The sequence below is a fragment of the Crocodylus siamensis genome, chromosome 7, assembly GCF_052110815.1.
Source record: "Crocodylus siamensis isolate JL-2025a chromosome 7, ASM5211081v1, whole genome shotgun sequence".
In the NCBI taxonomy this organism is placed as follows: domain Eukaryota; kingdom Metazoa; phylum Chordata; order Crocodylia; family Crocodylidae; genus Crocodylus; species Crocodylus siamensis.
The window spans coordinates 8,865,182-8,890,240 of record NC_143401.1 but is presented as its reverse complement, the minus strand read 5'-3'; the positions used below and the strand labels follow the sequence as shown (position 1 = coordinate 8,890,240).

Below are 25,059 nucleotides of genomic sequence, written 5' to 3'. Positions count from 1 at the left end.
AAGCATGGACAGCTCGTAGCATGCCTTTCACCAGCACCCATCTCTCATCATGTATAGCACGTTACATGCAGACAGGCAAGCCACCCTGTGTGGAGCATCTGGGGAGCAATAGAACTATGCAGCTCCTTTGCCTGTCACATGTCAGAGTTTTCCTTCTGTATCTCAATGACATGGCCAGCAGCTGCTAAATAACGAGGAGAAGAGCTTAGAGATTTTTCCAAAGGCATCTTCCCACCCGCCTTACGTTTGGTGACTGGCTGGTCGCCTGGTAACGTTACACACACGGTATTTCCTCTTCATCTGTCCACAGTGGGTCACCTCTACTTTCAAACCTGATGCAAGAGATAGAAAAAGTCTCTGGTAAATACGGGGAGCGGCTGTGCACAGAGTTAATTTCCGCTCAAATCCCTTCTACATTACACATGCTTTAATTAGCCCTCTGCAGACTGAACACAAGTGCAAAAATCCAACCCTAGGAAGCAAGCATGTGCTGACCAGTTAGGAAGGTGCTAGAATGCTAAGAATTAAATTCAAGGCATGCCTATGCATCACACCTACAGGCAGGAAGGGATTAACTGCCTTGCCCAAGGTTCCACAGAATTTATAGAGGAGCTTGGATTAGATCCACAATCTCTCATGCCTCAGGCCAGAGATTTTATCATACAGCCCCTTTAAACAAGTCACTCTCTCTCTGGGGCCATTTCACTACCCACTCACTCGCAGGGTGCAAACTGGTCCCCAGTGCTGTCCCATCTTGTTACCTTTTATCTCCTTAGTGAAGCGCACCCTCTGTGAATCTGTCAGGGGCTTCGGCTGCTCGTCAATGTTCCGGATGTCCAGCACTTCGCACATGAACTCAATCACAGGCTGGGCTTTGTAGAAAGCCGTTGCCGACACTGCAAGGAAGTCAAGACACTAAGACTTCTCTCCCATCCCTCTGTGGAGTAAAAGACCTACCAGAAGCCAACACAGCAAGCCCTCCTGCTTAAGGGCAGGTCCTCAAACACACTCTTTAACTGCTATGTTGTGCTTGGCTTCTACTGTCCCAAGTCTTGAGGGCCTATACACCCTCCATGCACCATTCAGTCAGGAGGGGGGCCCTATCATGCCAGGTACTGTACAACAACCCTAGCTTGGATTTGTTGGTGCAGGCTCAATGCAAACACTTTTATCACCCAGCACCTAGAAGTAAACCCCACCTCTGCAGGAAGAAGAACCTGGAGCTCTACAGCATTGCCTCTGTGGGCTATCATCACTGATGCATCTGAACAGGAAGAGGGAGTTATGAAGTGGCACTGGGTTCTGCTGACAGTAAAAGCAAGTTACCGTCAATGTTGAGCATCATCTTCCACATGGCAGGCCTGACGGACTGATGGAATCCAAACCAAACCTCCCTGCCCCCACCAAGGGGGTGGTAGTAACCTTCCGGAGGAGAGAAAAAGGAGCGGCCCACAGGAGTGTACCTGCAAGTCAGAAGAAATGATGCTTTGAATCATAAAACCTATGCCAGAAGCAGGGAACAAGGCAGCTTCCAGGACAGCAGGAATCATTTGAAGAGGCTCTCTTGCTTAAACTACAAGAAAGAAAGTGCACAAGGAGCAGCTATAAATGTATCTGACACACTTCTCAGAGCACAGGGTGACGATTCTCCAAAGCAGTACAGGAGAGCTACTTCACCACTATCAAACCCATGTGAATCACTGGCTCATTCGGCAGCTGTCAAGTCAGCAAAATCCCAACTATCAAATGTGACCTTGTCTGCCCCAGAAATCCCATAAGTGCACCCCGGACATCTCTCCGTATGGAGTCCTACTTCTGCTAGCCTTCTTCACCATTGGACTCAGTCACTCTTGCTCCAAACACTGCCCACCCCACGTAATTTGGGGAGCAGGTTACCTCATTGAAGCCAGATGGCGCATGGCCACATCTAGTGCCTGGACCGATTCCAGAGGGACGGGGATCTGCCCGCTCACTAGGGCTTCATGCAGCATCCGCCAGCTCACGATTGCCATCCACTTTATGGAAACCTTAAAGATCCTGTCCTTGCCTTCTCCTGGAATCGTTACCTCAAAGTCAACCTGAGCCAAGAGGGAACAAGAGTATTTCAAGTCACTATGAAGCTGCTAGCCAGGCTGCAGCCTGACAAGCCCCCACACCACTGTAAAACCCACTCCATTCCCCCATTGGGGTCTGGGGCTTTCCACGTGGATAGGGTGCATGGAGGAATGGCAGCACGGCCCAGCACAGCCACAGCAAGTAGTGCCCTGGGTCCTAGTCCTAGTCCTGCCACTGACCTCTTGGATGGACATGGGCAGGTCCCTGAACCGTTTCTGCTTCTGGTATTGCCCCCTCATGCCCCCAGTGTCATCAAGGAAGTGTCTCTCGCTGCATGTTCACAAAGAGCCCAGCCTGACAGGGCGCACTGTACCCTGTGCTCAGGTGTCCCCAACAGCAAGATGGCGATAATGACACTTCCCTTGTGACACAGACTAAATAGAAAAGATCTAATCCCTTTCTTTCCCCACTTAGGCTTAGAGTCTACACAGACATGGGTGTGCTTTACGCAACCACAAGCTCTTCAGCTGCAGCATGGCCAGTGTGTTCCCAATACCCCCAAGCTTCCTCTATTCAGGTTTCACAGGCTTCTAAGCCTTGACATTGTATCTTTCTACACTTGTATTTTCAGGAAGCAAGTAGAGATTCACCCCCCTTCCTCTCTGCTGCCACCAGGACACCATCCACAGGCTCCCGCGCCCAGCTCTCACCCGTTCATTTCCAATGGGCAAAGCAGTGACAGTGTAAATGTTTTTCTTCCCATCGTATACTGGCTTGCGGTCACCGAAGATCTGAGGTTTGAAGTGTTGTACCATATATTCCACCACCTCCCTACAGAGAAAAGCAGGAGCACGAGAAAGGAAAAAAAAAAAAAAAGAGAAGAGAAAGAAAAAGCTAACTGGAAAATTTATTTTGCCAACAGCTTAGTCTCTTAGAAAAGAGCAGGTCACAAACCCGCCCACCTGCCCACCCTGCAAAAACTATTACACCAAAGTGGTCTTGAGATCTGGTTGCTGCCTATAGCCCAGCTACGGAAAATCCTGCCAGGACAGGAGGTCCCTCAGACAAACAAATGCTTGCCTTGCCAGTACCTTGTTAAATCAGCTATGGTATAACTAGTTTACAAAGTATGTGGGAATGGGCACCTGCACACTCACAAGTTGGCAGAAGCCCCAAGCAGCATGCCAGCAAGGCAGGGAACAGTACTGGTGTCCCTGTGCAGACAAGCTGCCAAAAGGCCAGGCAAAGGCAGCAGCATCTGCTTGCTGACCTCCCAAGATCAGCTTTTAAATATACTGCTGGGGGTCAAAGCCTCACACTGGCCCAAGGTCTGGAACTTGCTATTTTTATGTCTGGGACATCTGCCAAAATAGCGCAGCTGCTCCAAGGGACTGTGTCAGAGTCCAGCATCTCCTGTGCCATCAGCACAGGGGGCAAATACAGACGCTACAGGTCTGCTTGCCTGCCATCTGGAGTCCTGTCTCCATTCCACAACCCTGGGCACAGAGCATGCTGGACTACAAACACGCTAGCTAACTCCAAGAAGAAACTCAGCTGTAATTGGTCTGTTTTTTTCCTAGAGAACATGGTTGCTGCTGGACAGACATGCTTGTAGAAATCAGCAGGGCTCTAGCATAGGCTCAGAAAGCAGATATCAGTGTTCAGTGCACATCCACCATAAGCCAGAGCGGAATAAAATACATAGGGTGAAATTTAGGTACCCTCAGACTTTCCTGTGAATGCAAATATGGCCTGGCCCACAGGCCATAGGGGACTGAATTAGAAAACAGTTGGTTCTGCTGTGGAAACATTAAGGCCCATGCTCTCTCAGCAAAAAATCCCAGCAGTTTCTTGGGACCTGGGCACAGGCAATTACAGAAGAAACTTAATGCAAGTTGCACATGGGTTGGGCTACAGTGTGGATTGAGCTAGAAAGTCACAGGGAGATCACCCTCCCACTTTCCACTGGAAAAGGCAGGTCTTCACCTCAACCAGAGCGCCAGGCAAGGACACAGAATGTGGAAGCCTCGAATACTTGCCTTACCTGTTGACTCTGCGCGGACATTTGTCGGGTTTGATATCCACTTCATAGTGATAGACATCGATCTTGGGAATGTCCACTTCAAAGTAGTTGGCCAAGAGTTTGATGGGCTTCCCGACGGTTCCTATCCCGGGCCGGCGTGGTGCTTGAAATACCTGCTGTAAGGGTGGCAGGTAAGCGCCCGCAGCTGTGAAGCAAGGGAGAGCATTAGAAAGTTGGCAGAATCACATAAGACCCCATGAGGCAAGAATGCCAGACAAAGGTTCTGGAGATAAGAGCAGAGATCCAAAATGGGGCTTCCAGTTTGCTGCTGGTCCTCCTGTCTTCCAGCCTCCATCTGCCATCCTGCAGCACTTACCTGAACAGGTTTGCTCTGTCACAACAACGCAAGAGCTGGTTACAACTTCGGAAGAAGGATCAGAGCCCCTGGATATGGAAGGGGTCCCAAGGTTCTAGGATCCCCAATCCCTACGAGGGCCAAGTCTAGCTGATATTGCATTCGATGACCATACACATTGCTACACTTCCATTATGCCTTTCACTCGTGCAACTCCAAGCACCCTGCCCACTTCAAACTGCCTACAGAGCCGACACTGCCCCCATTCTGCAAATGAAAGACATGAAGTGCAGCAAAGTCATCTGTCCCAAGTTACACATGGATCCTGACTGCACACCTGTAACACAGACCTCTAATCAGACCTCCCAAGGGAAGCTGGCAGGCAGAGATTTTTTTTGGATGCCAAGGTAGTTTCTGCCCTTCCCCCTGGCTTTAGAAGGGGGTCAAGAAGCTCCTACTGGTTTCTCCAGCTTGCGCATCAGTCTTTGCTTACTCCTCACACAGGAATGTAGAGGCAAAGGACAGGAAGGGGCCTCCTACACCATCAATTCCAGCCCCTTGTCTTCACAGGTAATAGTTAACTAAAGGGATCCCCAACACTGATGCTTTAAGTTCCCACTCCCAACTACGAGAAACGACATTCGAAACACCAAGGCCACAGAGAGCAAGGGCACTGCCAGTGCTTTGCAACTGCAGCAGAGAGAAATACAGTAGTTAGTATGTGCTCAGTACAGCCTAGGAAGAGGACTGTGCTCCAGGTTGCAGAGGAAGGCACAACCTCACCGCACGTCTATACCAAATCAGACATTACACACAAGTACCCAGAGTTACAGGAAGCTCCCACTCTGCCGCAGCAGTTTGGGCACGTGGAGCGTTCCAGGTCTTGAAGTGTAAATGCAACCTCCCACTGCTTCCTACAGGTCATTGCAACGGCATCCACACAAGCCCGAAGGGCATGAGGCAGGTGGAAGGCTCTGGATTATTAGAGACAAGTGTCCAGAAAAACTGCCACCCAGGAAGGGCTGACCTTGGCTTTTACCGCCCACCCCAGTCAAACTCCCAGCCAGAAATTCTCAGCCCGAACACCTCCGGCTATCCCATTCCAGAGGATGGCATCCACCCACTAAAAATGCAACGGCAGCCAATCACCACCCTGCCGGCAGGACACGTCTGCTAGGCAGTGACAGTCAAGTTAAACATGACCCGCGCTGCTTCGTGACGAATGGAATTCTTTGTCCTAAGGACAGCACTATAAATAGATATGGGCCCTGTCAACCCTCAGGCCACCCGCCGCAGCAGAGAAGCACACACACTTGATGGTTTGCAAAGCAAGGTGGGGGGAGATGTCATCAGTAAACCCCACGCAGGAGGGCGCTGCAATAAATCCTGCCCTTGGCCTCAGCATGACGCTGCCAAGGGGGCTGCTGCTGGAGAGGTCAGCCGCCTGTGAAAGGAGGACATGCTGGAAAAGCTCTTTGGGCTTATGATTAGTCACACCTGAACAGTTTCAATCCCATTGCAGGCCAGCTTCATTCTGCAAATCTGGTAGCCATGGGGCTTCCTGCACCAAAACAGAGCCTGAAACCAAACAGATTTCTATCCATGCTTGTGCTTCCCTGGCCAGTGGTTTACGCTAGAGGTTCCCAACCCCCAGGGCACGGCCCAGTACCGGGTAGCGCAGAGCAGACTGCTGGTCCGCAGGAGGGTTGGCTGCTGGATCACAAGTCCAGAAGTGACCGGCATACTGCAGACCAGCAGCAAACCCTTTATACTGAGTATGGCTGCCAGTCTGCAGTATGCCGGTCACTCCCAGTCTGCCAGTCCGCAGTTTGCCGCTCCATGGTCTAAAAAGGTTGGGAACCAGTGGTCTATGAGCGGTCTAGTCACAGCAGCAAACTTCATCACCTTACAGCAACAGCACGAATGCCTCCCCAAATCACGTACAGAAGAGGATGGGATGGGGCAAGATGGAGGGAGAACAAGACTTCCAGATTTGGACTCAAAACAGCATGCCAGTCTCTCACTCCCCACTCCCCTGGTTTTCCTTGGGCCACAGCTGGACTGTCTGAACCATCTGGGTCCAGGTGGTCTGGCAAAAGGGTTCCTTTAACACAAAGGGATGGGTGCATTGCTAGCGAAAGCCACCGGCACAACAGCCCTCCCTTCCCAGAAGAGGCAGAGGAAGTAAGGCTGCCCCCCACCCCCGATAGGTTATCGCCCACCTGGCCCCAGGCTAGAGCAGCATCCCCCAGGGGAGAGGATGGTCCATTCTCCAATGCTGCTCATCACTGACAACCAATGAGGGGGCCAGTTAGTCACAAGGAAGGCATGGAATTGGTCTGATGTGGATTCCTGCCAGCTGGAAAGCAGATGGGGACAAGATCTCAGAGGCTGCTGAATAGATTTATGCTTAAGCATAAGCACAGCCGCTCTCCCCCAGCTCTCATGTGAAGCCTTGAAGTGTGACCAGCTGCATCCAAGACTGGGACTGCTTCAACTGTGTTTGTGCTGCACCTCGTACAATAGGGCCTCTGACTGCAGACCGGATCCTTTGAGCATCACAAAACAGCTAGCGGCAATTTGTTAGGGGTAGTAAATGCTAATTAGTCATTGTCGCTCCCCGCTGTATAAGTGCATCATTTTTTAATACCTTAAAATGCAATGGATGGGGCTGCTGGAAGGAAAATGATTGGGGCAAATGCTGTACTGGAATAGGGAGGACAACATTATTAAGTGCAGGCATGGTGAAGTGCTGCGACAGCACCAGAGTTAACACAGCAGTTGCCAGACACAAGAGCTCCTCTGCACCGTTCCTGCCCTCCAAGGGGGACACCTCCCTGTTCCCCACACAACAGCATGAACAAGGGACAGAGTGTTGCTACCTTCTATGGGCTTCAAGAAAAATGGAGCATTTGCAGTGCTTCACAGCTAAAAGAAATACTATGAGATGTTTCACTCCAGGTACATCCACTTTCAGCTTCCAAAACTCCAGGCTGAATATTCATTTAAGAGCCGGCCATTTCAGCATTACCTGCTGGCCACAGATTGAATGTGGGGCTGGTTTTCCAGCAAGGTTGCAGAGAGTTCACTGCCACAGAGGCCTGGTAGAGAAACCCCCCTTTAGCAATCCCCAAGCAACTCCCCCCACTATGCAACCAGCTATTGTCCCCTGCAAACAGTGCAGAGTCCAACCAGCCCCACTTTGCTAAGAACCTGGCAGGGGCCTGATTTACAAGCACCAAGCAGGAGCAGGGGGGCCAGAGCCTGGCTCCAACCCGAGGGAAAAGAAAGGAGGCTCTCTCTTAGTATTGTTTCATAGCACCAGGCGTTTTGCTGAGCACTCTGGCAGTTGGACCAAGAGCCCACAGAGATTGCAAGATCAGCATCAGCCTTCCCTTTCCATGTCTCTGCTTGCTTGCTCAGCTCTATCAAACCTCAAAATAAAAGTTAAGGCATATATTACACAGCACTTGAGATACAGACAGGAGGCATTGTGTGCATTATCTCTAGTTTACAGATAGAACAGGTGTCAGAGAGAACTTAATCCAACTTGCCTAAGGACACAGCATCCACTGGAGAGCCAGGATTAGAACCTGCTTTTCACCCCACATTCGCTGTGCGCGCACACGGCCTATATCAAAGCAGCTCCTTTTACAGGTGGGCAAGTGAATCTCAACTGCTGCTGCACAGAAACCCAAACTCTCCTCAGCTATTAATAAAACTGCTTGCCTTGCTAGGAGGAGGTATTAATCAGACTTCTTATACAATGAATTAAAATACCGGCATAGATTTTCTGGAGATAAAACCACAGCTACCCAGCTCATGTCTGCACACCTGGGAAGCTGGTAATCTGCTCACATTCTCAGGTTTTGCTAATGTCTCATCTTGAGGATTTTTTATTTTCCCACATGGATGCCCATGCCATTGTAGCCACAAACCATAGGTGTGCTTGGTGAACGGGATCACACTTGGGCATAGTTTTGTTGCATCTCTCTTGGAGGGATGCAGCCAACCTGATATCCAGCAAACAAGCTACACTGGTTTGGCCAGTGAATCAGCTAAGGTGTCATGAAGGTAAAGTACTTTTGGCTTGTATCCTCCCAGGGCGTTACAACCACCACTTGAGGGCAATATTTAGGTAAAAACTGGAAATTTCTCTCTCCTCTTTACTACAAGATTATTTGTCTGCTCTGTCTTGCAGAGCTGATGGTTTTATATATATTATTTTCACTCATACTGCTTGTACTCTCCGAGATGCCTAGATTATGGGATAATTGTTAAGCCCTAATAAACTTCCCTTTCTCTCTCATGCAAACATTTCTTTTGACTGTTACTGTGTAAGAAAGACTTGCACAAACAGGGGAGACCAGCAAACACAGGAAGTGCTGTCAAAAGTTGAAAAAATATTACAAGTCCAACCTGAGTGGACATGAGAAGGGAACCTCCCTGACCCCACAAAAGGGAAGTCTGTAAGAATAACATTTAAAAATAAATAAAATCCCTACCCCTGAGTTCAGACCCTTCCTGCAAATGAACAGTGCCAAGGACTTTGCTGCAGTCACTAGGAACTTCACTACTGGTTTTAGTTGCAGAAAATCCAGCTGTCACAGTAACAGCAGCAGGAGGAAGCCCCCAGGACAGACAGGCAATTTCTAAATGAAGTCCAGGGCCACTGTAAAGTATTGAGATAAAAAAAAGGGACCCTTCACACCTGTCCAGTATTTTCCTTGCTCCTTCCCCTGGCAAATCTTTGCCAAATAGGGTCTTCCATCCCACTGCTTCCCCAATGGGTTTTTCAGCCTGGTCAGGTGTGGGGGTAAAGAACCATGCTGCGTGAGACAAAATGGGAGTTCTCCATCTGGATGATCAACTGCTCTTGCGCTCAACCAGGGAGAGAGCTGGCTGAAGCCCTGACTCCAATCCATGATCTGCAGCTCATGGTGCTGTAAACTCCAGCTCCCCAACTTGTTCCTGTTCACCAAACAGTCAGTCTTGGGTTTTAAATCCAAGTTGCTATTCCAGGCTGAAAACATCAGCAGCAGAACATGCAGGAATAGCAACACGAATTTCAATTTTGCTTCTCAAATGTGCAACAAAGCCTACATTTTTGTAATTAGATGCCTATAATAGCAAAGCATTTGATATCAAAAAAGCCAGCATGCTTTGGCATTCAAACAAGGGCCCTTTTCATTTCCTGTCCTAGCAGATGAAGTTAGTTTTAAACCACAAATGACCTTCTGGGTAAAGTGTTAATTTGCCTTATTATTCCATACTACCATAAGTTTTCATAGATGCGCACACACTATCTGTAACTACTGGAATAATCACCACTTCGCTCTTCTACAGTACCAGTAATGTTCATCTTATGCACTTTATGATACTTACAGCTTCAACTGCATAAGGCCACATAAAGAAAGCATTGTTTCATTTACACAGCCAAATCTCAGACACAGAGAAGGTAAGAAACCTGACAGACTTTAAATTAAAAGGCACAATGGGATCTGATGCATCATCCCAACCATGCTTCTGGCCATGCTACACATGCAGGGCAGGAGGTGTGGTTGTGGGATCAAGGATCAGGTTCCACATGTGTGCTGTACTGCTGGTGATGATCTGATTAGTCATGATCCCAGCCTGTCTCTGCATGGGCAAGTAATGAGCCAGTCAGCTGATCAGGACTCCTAGCTTCAGGAGCACATGAAAGCCAAATATTCTGGTGCACCCCTGAGGCTGGGAGTGGCAGGCAGCTGATCAAGACTCCCCACCATGGGAGTGCATCAGAGATATAGGGTCTGCTGTGCCCCAGAGGCTGGGAGTCCTGATCAGCTGATGCCTGGCCACACATTTAATTTAAGGCGCAGTGGAAACCAACCACAAAGTCACTACACATTTTGTGTATGCAAGAACTTTATAGCCTATTCCTTGTTTCATCATAACGTTAACTATTAACGTACAGTCAACTTACTACTTAAGATCTGATTAACTGCTAGGGGCCTGGAAGTGGCACATCCCCTGGTAGTGACTGCACAGGGGAACCAGGAACACCACCTAAGGATCCTCTGTCCTACACAGCAGTGTCAAATACAGAGGACAGCACTGTGTAAGAGTACTACCGCTGTAATTCCTGGCTTTGGCAAATCAAGTCATTAGCAAACAAAAAAGCCAAGTAGCCCCAACTAATACAATTTTCAACTTGCAATCAGATCCCACCACAAGTCATGTATTACTTGCTAGCCATACCACCACCTCTTTGCTTGTATCTTCTGTAATTTAAAAAAAAATACATCAAGAGGTCCCTACATTCACGGGTCCGCTCGCCTAACAGATGTTAAAAAGCTAGCACAGCTACTGAACCCTGTGGCAAGCAACATCAAACTGCACAGATGCACAGAGAGAGATAAGCAATAGACAGAGCCAGGAAACTGGAAAAATGCTTCATAAGTCTATGTTACATGAAGCATTGTGTGTTCAGCTACCAGTCCAGACTGCTGGCCACACAGAACTATGTAAGCTCCACTCTGTGTTTTAGGACTGGGCTGGCTAACCTGCAGCACTCATGCCACAAGTGACATAATGGCATGCAACAGACCCCAGAGGGGACAGGCACCACAGCAGCAGATCGGGCAGAAAGCAAAGGCAGGGGGCAAAAAAAAAACAGAGGAACAGATTGAGAGAGGAGCACAGGGCAAGGGACAGAAAACAGAGCAGCTGACTGGGCAGGGAAAAGGACTGGAGTGCCACTCAAGGAGGATGGCGGGCTAATTTGCAGAAATTTGCAGCACACCTGCCAGGAAGGTTGGCTCCCACAAGTCCAGTGGGTTTCTGTGCAGAAGAGGAAGGCAGCACTATCTTTGCAACCTCTGAGGAGGTCAGGTCCACACATTTCCACCCACAGCTTAACACCCGCAAGAGGAAAGAGAGATAGGTGGTCAGGTTAGTCAGAAGTCAGGTAGATAGCAGGGTAGAGATGCACATTATAGACTAACCCTATGATTTAGTTCATCTACAAGGTGCACCTCTATCTGCTTTCTACCCTCAAGGAAAGTCAGATGCTGATACCAGGACTGAACTAGTGAGCTGGGGCTGCTCATAGGGGCATGAACCCAGACCATATCGGTCCTGGAGAGAAAGTACTCTGCTGAGCCCCAGAGATTAAACTCATTTGAAGAAAACAACTTTATTATGAGCTACTTATAGCAGAATTCATTTCTCCACATGACTAACATTTTTTTTTTGGCAATCACCAGCTCACTGGCTGGAAGTCGTGTGCAATTTTAAAACCTGGTTAGCAATCACATTGGCATTTGCAAGCACTGCTGGATCATCCCTGGCCCTGCTCCACTCTGTACTGGAATCTGCTAGTGATTCTTGCAAAACTCCCAGGGGTAAAAATATACACAAACCATCTCCGATTCCCTTTTAAGAAACTATTAAGCTGTGCTCAAACAATTCAGTAAAAGCAAGCATCTCGCACAGCACAATTCCCAATAGGACTGACTCTTTCAGTTTAGACAGGGGTGGTCCTGCCCTGAGTAGGGGGCTGGACTACAGGACCTCCTGTGGGCCCTTCCAGCCCTGTTTTTCTATGATATCAAGTAGACCGAATCATCAATAATCCTATATGAAAAAGACAGAAGAGCCACTATCAGCACTACACCTCCTTGTGCCACTTTGACTGAAAATCTTAGAGCACATCACAGGCACGAAGCAGGTCCCAGTCTCCCCCTGTGATGTAGGGTAATCCCTCATCTTATATAGTGCAAACAGGCAAAAAAGCAGCAAGCAACTTGCCTAACATCACACTGTCAGTCAGTGGCAGAGCTATGGGTAATGCACAGAAATGCTGGTTCCAAGAACAAGACACTGATTCCAAGGTAATTGGTGCCCTTGTTCCTTGAAGGAGGCTCTCTGGAGCTGGAGGCTGCTGTTCAAATTGCAGCGCCCAAGAGATCTGCAGTTTTAGAAGCTTGCTCCACTACTGAAAATTCACAGTTAGCCCCACCAGATCACACTGCAGCATGCCCTGCAGTTCTGAATAGGGACAAAGGAACCATGCAGTTACTTATTCCCCACTGAGATGCTGCTGCAAAGGACAGCACTTTCTACTCCACTGGCCACCTGAGATCTACTCCACCAGGTCCCCTCCAGTTAGTGATGGCTACTTCCCTGTGACACACACCTGGTCTCTCTCATAAGACCTCTCCAGAGACAGGTTCCCAAAAAAAGCAATATGCAAGCTAAGAGAAGAGGGACTCTGAATGCACCATGGTGTCAAGCCTAGTGCCACATAAACCATGGCATTTACAAATCTGAAAGACTCTCAGAATGCTTCATGAAAGCCTAACAATTAATCAATCCTGTGAATTAAACACACACAAAGCAGTTCACCTTAAGTAACATGCATGAGCTGGCTCAAGAATTCAAACTCAGGCACAGAAAAATACTGACTGCAGCATGATTCAATCAGACATCTCTGCTTGGACAGGACCTCTCCCCTCAAAAGCAGGCATCATTACAGGAAGCATTAGAAAAGAGGGATTTCATAAAGATGAGGAAGTTGGTCTATGACATCCAGGTCAGACAGGAGGAAATCAAAATCAGCACAGAGGCTACTTAAGGGACTAACACAGAGTTAAAGAAGTCACAGGCATCCCTGTCCCTGAAAGGGCCACGGGTAACTCAGCATTCCCCTGATGATGGAAACCCAACCTCTGGGAGGTAGTGTGAGCCAGTGGTAAGAGCAATGGGCTGGGAGCCTGAAAACTGTTCCTCAGACAACCTGTCTACCAGGGCAACCTTCACAGCCTTTTTCATGATGCTTTTGCAACCACAGGGACAGCTACTTGATTTCAAAATACTTTCAAATCAATAATCGCTGCCTCTTTTGTTACATTTGCGCAGAACCAAGTGCAGCAAGGCCCAGTGGGGATGATGTAGATAAATCGTAGCATTTATAAAACCTTGGCAGGCAAAGCCTCCGTTGGATACTGGGAGGCCAGCATGATGCATAAAGACCAAAAGAGAGCTGCTTCTATCAAACACCTGTTAGCCAGATGGAGCTCAAGATAAAGGTCCTTAAGATGCCATGCTGGTAGAAATTGAAGGACCTCTAGAGCTTCCCAGGCTGGATTTCTCACCAGGGCACTGCTCTAATGCAATGCAGCTGTTGCCTGCAGCCACCTGCTAGGGTTTTCAAGCCCAAGCTAGTAGGCAAGGAAAGGAGGAGTCCTGCCTAACTGCAATTCAGAAGCCCAGCACGCTGACAGCCGAGCATCCGGGGAGGGGGGTGGGCAGTGTGTGCGCAGCACTGGAGGAACATGTGTACTAAGGGCTTCAGGGTACTCTTCACACTGCACCACGTACGCTGGGCGACCACTGCAGCCTGCAGCATGAGATAAACCAGAGTCTAAAGCAGAGGTGGGCAACCTGCTGCATGTGTACCTCAAATGGCATGGGCAGCCTCTGCGTGTGGCATGCAGCAGACTAGGAAGGGGACAGGTAGCAGAAAGCAGATCAGACAGGGGAAAGGGACTGGAATGGCACTTGGGAAGAGTGCAAAGGTAGTTTGCAGCATGCCTGCCAAAAAAGGTTGGCCCCCCAGTTGGTTAAAGAAAGGGAAGGTTGTTTGAAAAAAAACAAAAAACAAACCCCAAAAACCAAACAACAACAACAGAAACAAAACAGCAGCTAGAAGCATTTGTGGGCAACAAAAGTATTTGTGCCTGAATATCTGTGGGCCAGACATGGGGAGATGATGAGCATCTGTAGTTTCTACTGGCTTCGTTTCCATGCACAGAGGATTTACACTTGCTAAATCCTCCCCCTGCCAGACAACCATCCTGCAAGTGTGCAGAACAGCTGAACAAGATGCAAAGCCACAACATCCTGCTGGAGGGAAGGGAGCAAATGCAAGCGGCAGAGCAGCCGGGAAGGGGCATCAGTGGAATGCCTAAGTTGCACCAGGGAAGAAGTGGCCTTGTTAAGAGTGACCCAAACTGCCCGGAGACAGGGGGTTCTCTCTGCATACCTCAACTCTCCATGGTAAAGCTGCATAAACTCCCACTTTGTCATGTAAATGAGAGCACTGAGGCACAGGGCCTGGGGGGCTAGTGTTTTTGCTGGAGCACAATGCATTCAGTGAGCAGTATAAAATCTGCCTGCCATTATAAATTCAGCAGACTGGGAGGAATCACAGACTTTCACACACAAAAGCAGTGCCCCCGGGGCATTAAGACAGAGGTGTAATGGGAGAGCTCTCCTAACTTCTCACCAGAACCCTCTGGGCTCCATCCCTGGAATCACAGGAAGAAACAGCCTCCTGCTCAGCCAGCCAGTTCTTTCAGGATGGCTGGGGAAGGGGGGATCCAACAGGGAGCCATTTGGGGTGATTAGTGTTGAAATACGCTTTGTTTATGTATTTATGGTAACAGCTGGCCAGCACACGAGACCGACTGACCGACAGCTGCCGGATGGGCGAGAGCGCTAGTAGCGTGTGGGGCGGCATGAAATTAACATGTCAATTTAAATCCGCTCCAAACGCTGCAAATTTTAAAAAAAGCCCACTGGAACTGGATAGAAACAAAAGAGGGAGTTTCTCTACATGGAAGAGTTTCAGCCCCCGCCACCCCCACACCTCCCACCACACGTTAAAAGACTAAAATAAGGAAGCTGAGAAAAAAAATACAAACCGGCTTATGAAGAAAAAGCGTTGTTTTACAAAAGCAGTGAGTGAGCACACGGGCTGTCACCCACTGGCATGGCCAGAAGCTGAGAAAGGCCATTAATCACAACCTCCCCGCAGTCCCCCATAAACCCTGAATGATCTTCCATCCTGTATCAGGTCCACAAAGCATCCAGTGGATTCAAACAAAACTTCTCAGCACTGGAAAGCCAGTGGCAATGATGGGCAATATATTCTGGAGGAAGACGACAACAGATTCAATCTATTAAGTTTAAAGGGGCAAGGGTTGCATTTTCTGTTCCGTAGAGACAAGCAAAATGTGGACCTCTATTTCTAGACACACTCCGTAAAATCAATATAATTTTCTCTCCCCCGCAATGTTTCCAAAAAACAGGACCCCAGAACTTGTTCAGCAATGTGCCCCGCTAACACATTTCCAGGGCAAACGGTTTGCTCAGCCTCCCTCGTCAGCTTAGCAGCCCTCAAACACGCACACAAAAAAAAAGTCAGAGCAGAAGTGCATCTCCATCTGCAGTCCCCTCACGTTTATTCTTCAGGCTATGATCGAAATTTAACTCTGCAAGAGAATCACCAGCACCTGTTTTCTTGTCTTGTTTTCCCCAGTGCAGCAAATGGGCTCAAAACAACAAAACTTATAAGCTGCTACTACTAAATAGCTAATTACAACAGAGCAGTTTCATTTGCTAAAAGTGCTATCCAGCAGATGCAGAGGTTTCTGGGCTCAAATTCTCTTTTTTCCTTTTTGAAATAAAAATCACTCCAAGAATCAGTCTCCTTGCTGCGTCTGTATGAAGCATTTTATTTTTCCAAACTAAAGAAAAATCAATTACCACCAGTGCAGCCAATAAACTAGCAGCAAAAGATGTTATTTTATACGAGGCGCAGGAAAAACGCATTCAGGCAACAGATTTTATAAAAAGCACTTTCCTTTATCTAATCTCTGCAAATCCACAAGTTTGCACTCACTGTCTAATGTTAATTCTCTGTCACACAAGTTACTTTAAATGCAATTAGGTTAATGTTGGCTGTAGTGGCTTTCTGGTTCAACACTAAACTGAGTATAATTAGAATATGACCACATGGCAGGCAGAGCGCTGAGGCTGAAAACACTGATTCAAAGCATTAAAACTGTCAGCATGCTCCAAGGCCAGCCTTCTGGGGGGAAAAAGTGAATTGTACAGCCACCCAAGTATTGCTTCTGGCTTGGATTTCAGCAACTGTGTCCAAGAAACGCAGAAATGGGCACTAATCTGTTTTACTATGGTATTTACTTTTGAAAGCAGTTTAGCTCTTTGTAGACGCTGCACTGAGAGCCTTAAAGTGTAAAGCTTATTGTTACAGTGTCAGAACCTCAGCTTTCGGCTGGGAAATCACAAGCATCTAAATTGAAGCTGCCAAATTAAAAATCACCCACAGTCCATAGAGTTCTGCGTCTTTCCTGCATTCACGTTGTGGCAAACCTCTGCATCCAACCCCAGAGCTTTGCGGAGAGTCTCCGCTGCAAGTTCAGCTTGACAAGGCACTGGAATTTGCATAATAGCAATTAAAACAGATGAAACACAAAGAGAACACACCACAAGATGCACTTTGCTCATTTAATTTGAGACATCTTGTTTTAATAATTAAATACTTTACACGACACTAGTAAATATGATGCAGCATATTTTGCTTGTCTCTTAGTAATTTGAGACATCAACCATAACTTGCGATGATTAAAAACCCCAGGGAGATGCCACCTAAACGGTGACTATGAGTTCTTCCGAGCACTGTTTAACAAAGTTCCTATGAAATGCTAAGTCTTCACAACATTTCAATCCTGAGACTGGCTTTGGCAACACATTTCAATCCTGAGACTAGCAACTCTCACACTAGTTGGGAAAGTGAATGGCATTTTGCCACAATAGGTTATGAAGAGACACGCCACGACCAGCCTCCAGTTCTAGCACCTCCACTGCGGACACTATTTAGGAAATACAAATTCCCTGCACACATTCATGTCATTCCACTGTGGTCCCCATTTGTCACATCCACATATTGCCTCTGGTGCCAGGCAGGCACCAGTTCAGTGTTACATCTGCACGCTGTACAACACCTGGCCCCCACGTATATTTTTAATTCAGATTGTAGCAGTAAATGCAAGCATCAGGCAGCAGTAACAATTCTATCCTCCACAAACGGGTGGTTTTGTGATGGACACTGGCATCCAGGACATTTTGGAGTGACCATCTCCGCTCCCAAACCATGCTGTACTTGAAAGGTTGGTCCACTGCCCTTGAGTTTAACTACCCCAAAACAACTGGTCCATCTGCAGCAGGATCAGGGCCTGTTTGTTGGCTCAGGAACTAATGCAAAAAGCCACACTTCTGACAGAGCCATGCCGAGCCCAGTATCAAACCAAGATGCTTCATGTCATACACCCTGGCACCTGTCTGGCTGGACTGTAGTGCTCCATGCAGCATGGAGAACTGAACAGCACACCAGTTCTGGGCAAGAGGGAAACAAGAGCTGTGACCAACGCAGAAGTGAGGCTCACCCCAGCCACAGGCTTTGCTTCTTCAGAGGTTGTATCTATTCTGTGAATCATAGGAGTATCCACAAAGAATGCCAGGAAAGGACTCAGTGTGAACACCGCTGAACTGGCAAAGCTGGGCTTTTACTGCTGCCCCAAGCTCAGCTCCCAGAGTGGCACTGCTTTTCTGGTACAGCCAGTTTTGCTGAAATAGTTGCATCTATACCGATGCTTCTATCAATACAGCCGTACCAGTCAGGGATCACACCTCCCTCACCAGACTCTGCCTGGCACAGCTACACCACTGCAGGGCTGAACCAAACCCAACTCTGCTAGCGTCCACTAAAGAGCAGGCTGGAGACATGGCAATCACGTTCACTTAGACGAACAGCACTCAGGATCCTACGCTGAGATCCTGGGGCAGGGGGCTGGACTTAATGATCTTCCCAGGTCCCTTCCAGCCCTGTCTATGAAATGCATGCTACATCAAACTACTTCTCTGTGGGAGAATGCACTATGCTGTAACTCATATAGCACGTAAGAAATGCTAGACTGTACCAGCCCAGAGGTCCATTCCTTCCAAATCTCCATCTGACAGTGACCAGTAGCTGCTGCAGAGGAAGGTGCAAGAAACCCCCATATATACTGCCCATATGTAAGTCTGTATATGGAAACAGATGTTTGTCAATCGTATAGGGGAAGCCAGCAGTATTCTGGAGGAAGACTGGTTGCTCATGAGATGCTCCCAGTATCTTAAGACTGGATTAACAGCCCATGGTCTTCAGCAGTGCATTGGGAGCCCCAGGTCCCTGCTTTCCAGTGTCTTGAAGCTGCAACTACTCATATTTGTACCAGCAACAATTTATACATGCTCATTTAAGACACTCCACTGGGGGTGCCTGGACTTGCAGGCTTTCCAAATTTTGACTTTCTAGTCGAGAGATAGGCTGAGGTCAAAGACAGTCACGTCTTCCTAGGAATTTTTACTGTAGCTGGGTGCACATTTTCCCAATCTAGAGAGCAATCTAAACTCTGGTTTCTTCCATACCATACAATGAAAACCACATACACCAAGCAGCATATTACCAAAAAAGCCACATAGAAGAAAAAAAGCATCCTCGCAGAATAATTTCAGTCCGACTGGGGCTCCTGATTTCTTTGAACATCTTCCATTTTAATCATTTGTCACACACTTGTTCTCTTCAGGTTTAGAGCTACACGACAGGAAGTATTTAGAGCTAAATCATACACGTTGCCTTGAGGCGAGGTACTTCTTCCAGCTTTGTTTCTTGAAATAATCCTGTCCTAGACATACCCACACATAGCTTTGTGTTTCCTGAAGATAAAAAGAAACAACTGCTGGTCTTTAGTGGAGTTAATGTGGAAAGACAAAACTTAATATTTAAGAAGTTTACAAGGGACAGAAGGGGACAACAGGTTTGGGAGAGGTTGGGTTTGGTATTTAAGTCACCATGTTCATGCCTGCGTTCTTAGTTTCCTTCTTTCCCAAAACTTGCCTTCTTAACCATGTGCTGTTTAAAGCAGAAAAGGACAAGTTCCTCTCTAGTATCCTCCTGCTCATTCGTGTTCTACATGCTTATATTAAATGCTTCTGTAAACATTACTACTCTCAGTGATCAAGGCTGAGATATTATTTGGTACAAGAGTTATCTGAACACTCAGGCTATCAATAATGGAGCATGGGGTAGAACAAGGAGGACTGAGGTGGGCCTTTTTCCTTCTCTTGATACTGGTTATGGTTAAATCAGAACTGTTTATACTGTTCACAGGCCTAGAAATCCCATGTATATTATTACATTTTAATATAGATGCACCCCCATTTTGTTCATTGTGCTATATGCTCAGAGGCCCATGCCCCCCCAACCAAGTTAACAGTAATCACAACAGCTCTTTTCCACGTCCTTGCATATAAACAAGGTATCTTCTGCATATAAAACTCTCGTTACAGATTTCAAATCCGGACTGGAGGCAAAAGTAGTACATTTTACAAGACAGAGCACCAGGGGAAGGTCAAGAGAGATGCTTAGTGCCAAGATCCATTAAATTTATGGATTAAGCAGAGATGCTTAGCCACAAGAGACAATGAGTATGAATGCCCTGCTCTAGCCCAAGAGTAAAGGGGATCTTTCTCATCTCCACAGTCTAAGATGTGGTAGTACCTCAGTGACCTGGTAGGGGAAATACCATGACCATGATGGTGGCAGGGGCAATGCCTTGACCAAGTAGGTGGCTTTAAAATGGCTTTGGGTAGTGGAGGATGCATCCTGGCTTGCTTGTGGACAGGACTCCCTACTAAAGCCTCACAGTTAGCTTCCCACTGGCCAGCTTCCAGAGGAAAGATCCCTGCTACACACTGACCTTTATGGAAATGGCAGACTCCTCCCTAGCTTGTTCCTGCAGTCATACGGCTGAGGGCAAGTGAAACTGGGGAGCATCTGAACCTTAAGCCCACGGGCTTGGGCATGCACACAGAATGCCTGCCAAAGGATTTGTAAGTATCTGAAGCCCCAGGCTGAAAAGTTTGGGGTGGAGGATACTTGCTGGTAGTAGGGCCACAAAAGGTTTGGGAGTTTTTTGGAATGATTTGGAACTGATCTGGCTCATTTGACCTGGGACACTAACATTTTTCCTTAAAAATAAACAATCAAAAAAAAAATCAAGTGACCCATGCAGGCCTGATGTGCACAAAGCCCAGTGTCTCTCACACTGCATCAACATAGCTTGAAGCTTCCAAACTTGGCAGAACCTGTAAAGAGCTGGCCCCTCCAAGACAATCCTGGAGAGGTGCCAAGGGGGTCTCTCACTGGGGTCAAGTGCAGCTGAGACACATATCTACCACTGCAACAGCAATAAGAGCAACAATGAGAACTGCATTTCTCCCAGTAAGTTTTTCACAAAGGTGCCCACTACACACTGTATATTAGGCACCAAGTTACTGCAGCACTGTGATAATCAGAGTGTACTGCTCCAACAGGCTTTACCGTTCAATTAATGTGGTACATGTCCAAACTAAACTATTCATGGGTTTATACCAATAGCCACAGTTTGGAATTACCTACCCCACCTCCCAAAACAAGACACTATTTCAGATCAAGACAAGGCAGTGATGGCCCTAGGGACAAGATTCTGCTTTGATTTTAAAGTTAACCATCACTCCAACCCCATCCCAGCCCTGGCAATTACAGGTTTCCCTCAATTTATGCGGGTTCTTTATATGCGAATTTGCTCTTATGCAATGAGCTTATTTAGCCCCTTAATTTGTTATATGCACGGTAAGTTCACTCTTATGCGATCAGCATAGATGCCCCTCTCCCCGAACAGGTAAGTCTGTGGGGGAGGGAAATGGGCCATGGCCCCACTCACCCCAGCCCCAGCTGCAGCGGCCCCGGGAGCAGCCAACACCAGCTGCCTGCACCAGTGCACAGCGCAGCCCAAGAGCAGAGCATGGTGCAGCCCAGCAGCTGAAGGCGGCTGGTGCCAGCCACTCCTGGGGCCGCTGCAGCTGGGGCTGGGGTGAGTGTCGCTCTGTTTCCTCTGCTTTGCTGTCTTGCGTAGCCCCAGGAGTGGCATCCCTCCCCCTGCCCCTTTCCTAGTCCCAGCCTCACTCCCTCCCTCCCTCCCCCCCCACCATGGGAACCTATCCCTATTTGTTGCATTGTAAAGTGGATTTGCTTTACACAAATTTGATTTATGTGCTGATCTCCAGGAACACATGTGCAGCATAAATCGAGGGAAACCTGTAAGTAATGTTGCCAAGGGGCATAAGACCCAATTGGTCTAAGCCACTGGGGTCCCAAAACCTGATGTCCGGTCCACACAACACTGCAGGAGTTTGAATGTGATATTTTATCACACACAGGCTCAGCAGAAGAAAAGAATGCAGGTCTATCTACCCCGATACACAGATTTTCCTCAGCACATCTCAAAGTACCTCTATGGGAAGTACAGCCCTGCCCCTCTTTATCAAGTAAGAAACTGGAGGCAGAAAAAGGAGAAACAACTTACCCATAAGCCACACAGCAAGTTGCCAGTGGAGTCAGGAGTGAAAACCTGGACTCCTGCTCATTTCTCAGTCATGTCAGGCAAAACATGAATAGGCTAGCATCAAGAACTGGCACATTGTTTTCCCCAGTCCAGACACAGCTGAAGGTGTTCTGGCACGACACTTACAACACCGGCACACTAACTCACACTTTAGTATTTCCAAGCAAAAGTTACTTTACCCCATGCAATCACATTTTAACAGGCATCAGGCTCAGCCTGGCTTCATGAGTCCAATGGAAGCCAAGGACGTCCCCCCTTTCCCTCCTTCTGGCCTTGTCAACCCCTTCCCTCTATTTCAAGCTACACCATACAACTCAGAACTACGTCTGAGATCAAGTTGTTCACAGATGCCGCATTAAAGAGAATTAAATGCTCTGCAGAACCGTATGGAAAGAGAAATCCAAGTCAAGTTTGGAAGGGGCAGTTTTAAAAAGAATTAGAGTGTCTGAAGAAAGGCCGATGATGAGACCATTTGTTAGCCGTTCCCATTTAACTGGGCATGCTGGGGGGAGAACAATGTTGATGTACCAAGATGAATCTCTTTAGCAACAGTCCCTGCCTCCCCTCTCCAGCTGTCAGGCATGCAGAGAAAGCCCCAGCTTTGCGCATGCCTCGAGCCTCAGAGACAGAAACCGCTTCATTCTGTCACCAGAAAGCAGCAGCAATTGGCCCTTGTGTCCTAACAAGAGAGCGTTATCGTTCCCACTTTCAGGCCAGGCTTTTTGCCACCTCTTACCCGAGGCATTTTCTTTGTACACAAAGACAGAGGCTGGGTAGGGAAGAAACATGGGGGGCGAGATAGGTTTGCCACCCCTTGAAAAACAAGTCACTTGAGAAGTTTGGTGCCATAAGAGAGCCTGTGACAGTCTGGGACCATGGCAGTCGAACTTGTGTGTACACCCGGCTCTCAGCAAGGGCATGCACCTGCTGTTTGACTCCTACGCTGCCCTTCACAGGGGACCAAGCCCCCCAAGTCCCTTCCCCACCTCATGAAATAGCACAATGCCTTCCCCGCTTAGTCAGCAACCCCCTCCCCTAAACCCAGCTCTGTTCCCAGCACCCCATGAAGCCCTCACAGGGCCATACAAGACTCCCAGCTGGGTAGGCAGCTTAAAGGACCCCTCCCATCTTCTAACCCCACAAAGCAGAGCTGCAACCCCTCATTGGGCCAGCAACATCCTGCACCCCCTCCTGCAGCAGGTGAAGCACAGTACAGCCCCTGCACTATCCTCCCCCCCAGTGCTGCCCTCTCTCCCTGAAGAAACCCCACTCTTGTAACACAGTCCACTCAGATACCCCCCTCCCGCTGTCTGCAGCCTTCCTGGTCCCCACTTCAGGGCCACTCACCCCCACGGGACGCCTGTATCTGCTGCTCCTCTTCCCCTTCACCCCCCCAGCCTGCTTGTCATGTGCCCCAGCACCAAATCAACTGGCCCCCACGGTGGTCCATCCCTTACGCTGCAGTGCCCCTCTCACAGCCAGAAACAACCCTCTATGCTCCACTGCCCCTGCCCCAGGCACTTGCAGCCCCCCAGCAAGCTGTACTAGCTCCCCCTCCCAGCCCCAACCACTCTGCCTTGCCCCAACAAAGCATGGCCTCCCCAACAGAGCCCCAGCTCCTCACTGCACACTGTGCTGCCTCCCCCTCTGCACCCCCCCAACCACTACACTGCATTTCCTCTGCACCCCCTACCCCACTGCATGGCATCTGCTGCTGCACCCCCACCCCACAGTATCCCTAACCCATTGCATAACCCTGCACCCCAAGTCACTGCATCAACCCCCTACTACAACCCCCTACTCCACTGCACCCCACCCCAAAGCAGTGCACCGCTCACCCCATGGCACTCCCAACTGCACTGCACCCCCTACCCATTACACTGCACTGCCCACAGCATGGCACCCCTACCTCACTACAGAACACTATCTCCTACTGTAACCCCCTACTTCACTGTGCCCCCACCCCAATGCAGTGTACCTCCACCGCACAGCACTCGCAACAGCACTGCACCCCCTACCCACTGCACTACACTGCCCCACTACAGAACACTAGTGCACTGCCCCCCAAACCACTGCACAACACTGCACCTCCTGCTGCAACCCCCTACTCCACTGCAGCCCCCACCCCAATGCAGCGCCCCCTCGCAACCGCACTGTGCCCCCTACCCATTACACTACACTGCTCACTGCATGGCGCCCCCTACCCCACTACAGAGCACTGCACTCCCAAGCCACCAGCCCCCCGACCCACTGCATAATACTGTACCCCACTACACGGCGCTGCACTGCACCCCCTACACCCCACTGCACTCCCCACCCGGTGCCCAGGGCCCCCGCGCGGTACCTGCTCCCGAGGGTCCTGCTTCCATCCCATCCACCCGGGCAGCGGCCGAGCCTGGCTGAGCGCGGGGCGGGGGCGGCCGCACCGACACCTCCCGCTGCCGCCGCAGCCTCTGGGCAGCCTCCTCCACGCCTGGGCCCCAGCGCGCAGGCGCGGCCAAGCAGCCAATCAGCGCCGCCAGCCGGGCCGGGGCCCAGGCGCCAACAAAGGCGGGAGCGGGGGAGGCGCCCCCTGGCGGGCGGCACCTCAGCGCGCGCCGCCATCTTGGGCTCAGAGCGAGGCTGAGCAGCTGCAGCAGGGCTGGCAGTGCAGTGCAGATTATCCAGTACAAGGACAGGCTGCCTGGGCAGTTTTCCCCAAATAACCTCCTCAGTCAACTTGAGCTGGGCAGGCAGAGAACAGCCAGCTCCCATGCTAATGCCTGGCTGCACCCCCTCACCAAGCACCGCAGTGGGCCTCCTGTCTTTCCGTGCGCAGGGTCAGAAACGGAGAGACATGCACACTGTTGTGTTTCTAAAGCCCTTTGGCCCCGAACCCACCTCGAGGTTCCCGTGACCCCGGATAGATCCGCGGGTGGGGAACTCGCGCACGGACTTGCCCTAGGCCGTTGCGAGGAGCTGCGCTCAGGGGAAAGCCTGCTGAACCCCCCGCTAGAGGCTTGAGACAGCCTGGAAACGCTCCACGACCGCGGTGTGCCTTTTAGGTTGAGAGCGAGCAAGAGACGGAGCCTGAAGGCGCACATTTTCCCCTGGGGGAAGTCGTACATCTCTGAAAATAAGCAGTCATTAAGTGGCTCATCAAGCAACCCTGTTGTTACCATCCCACTGTAATGATCGTTGCTCCGGCACAAAGGCCGGGACAGAGTAATGCAAAGGGATGGAGGCAGTCATGTGACATGTTGAAGATACAGGGGACATGGATGCGCCTTCCCGTATCTCTAGGTCAAATCCGTTCCTTCAGGTGGGACTGGGACTTCTGATCAAAATGTCCTGCAGCCTTATGCTCGCGT

The 25,059-nt window shown here is 49.2% G+C and overlaps 1 protein-coding gene across 3 annotated transcripts in view; it reads right to left on the bottom strand.

Moving 5' to 3' along the window:
- Window positions 1-24,180, bottom strand: part of LOC149859452 (protein argonaute-1) — a 44,107-nt gene extending 19,927 nt beyond the window's left edge. For 2 of the 3 annotated variants that reach the window (XM_090056939.1, XM_090056943.1), the window contains exons 1-7: window positions 24,054-24,180; window positions 4,100-4,283; window positions 2,766-2,886; window positions 1,897-2,078; window positions 1,327-1,463; window positions 762-896; window positions 245-332 (exon numbers count right to left, since the gene is read on the bottom strand). In XM_090056939.1, the coding sequence (XP_089913065.1) occupies window positions 245-332; window positions 762-896; window positions 1,327-1,463; window positions 1,897-2,078; window positions 2,766-2,886; window positions 4,100-4,283; window positions 24,054-24,078 (872 nt within the window). In that variant the 5' untranslated portion in view covers window positions 24,079-24,180. Of the gene's footprint in view, window positions 1-244; window positions 333-761; window positions 897-1,326; window positions 1,464-1,896; window positions 2,079-2,765; window positions 2,887-4,090; window positions 4,284-24,053 lie in introns of those variants that run through there. The other variant, XM_090056942.1, reaches the window with a different exon arrangement.
- Window positions 24,181-25,059: the final 879 nt, after the last annotated feature.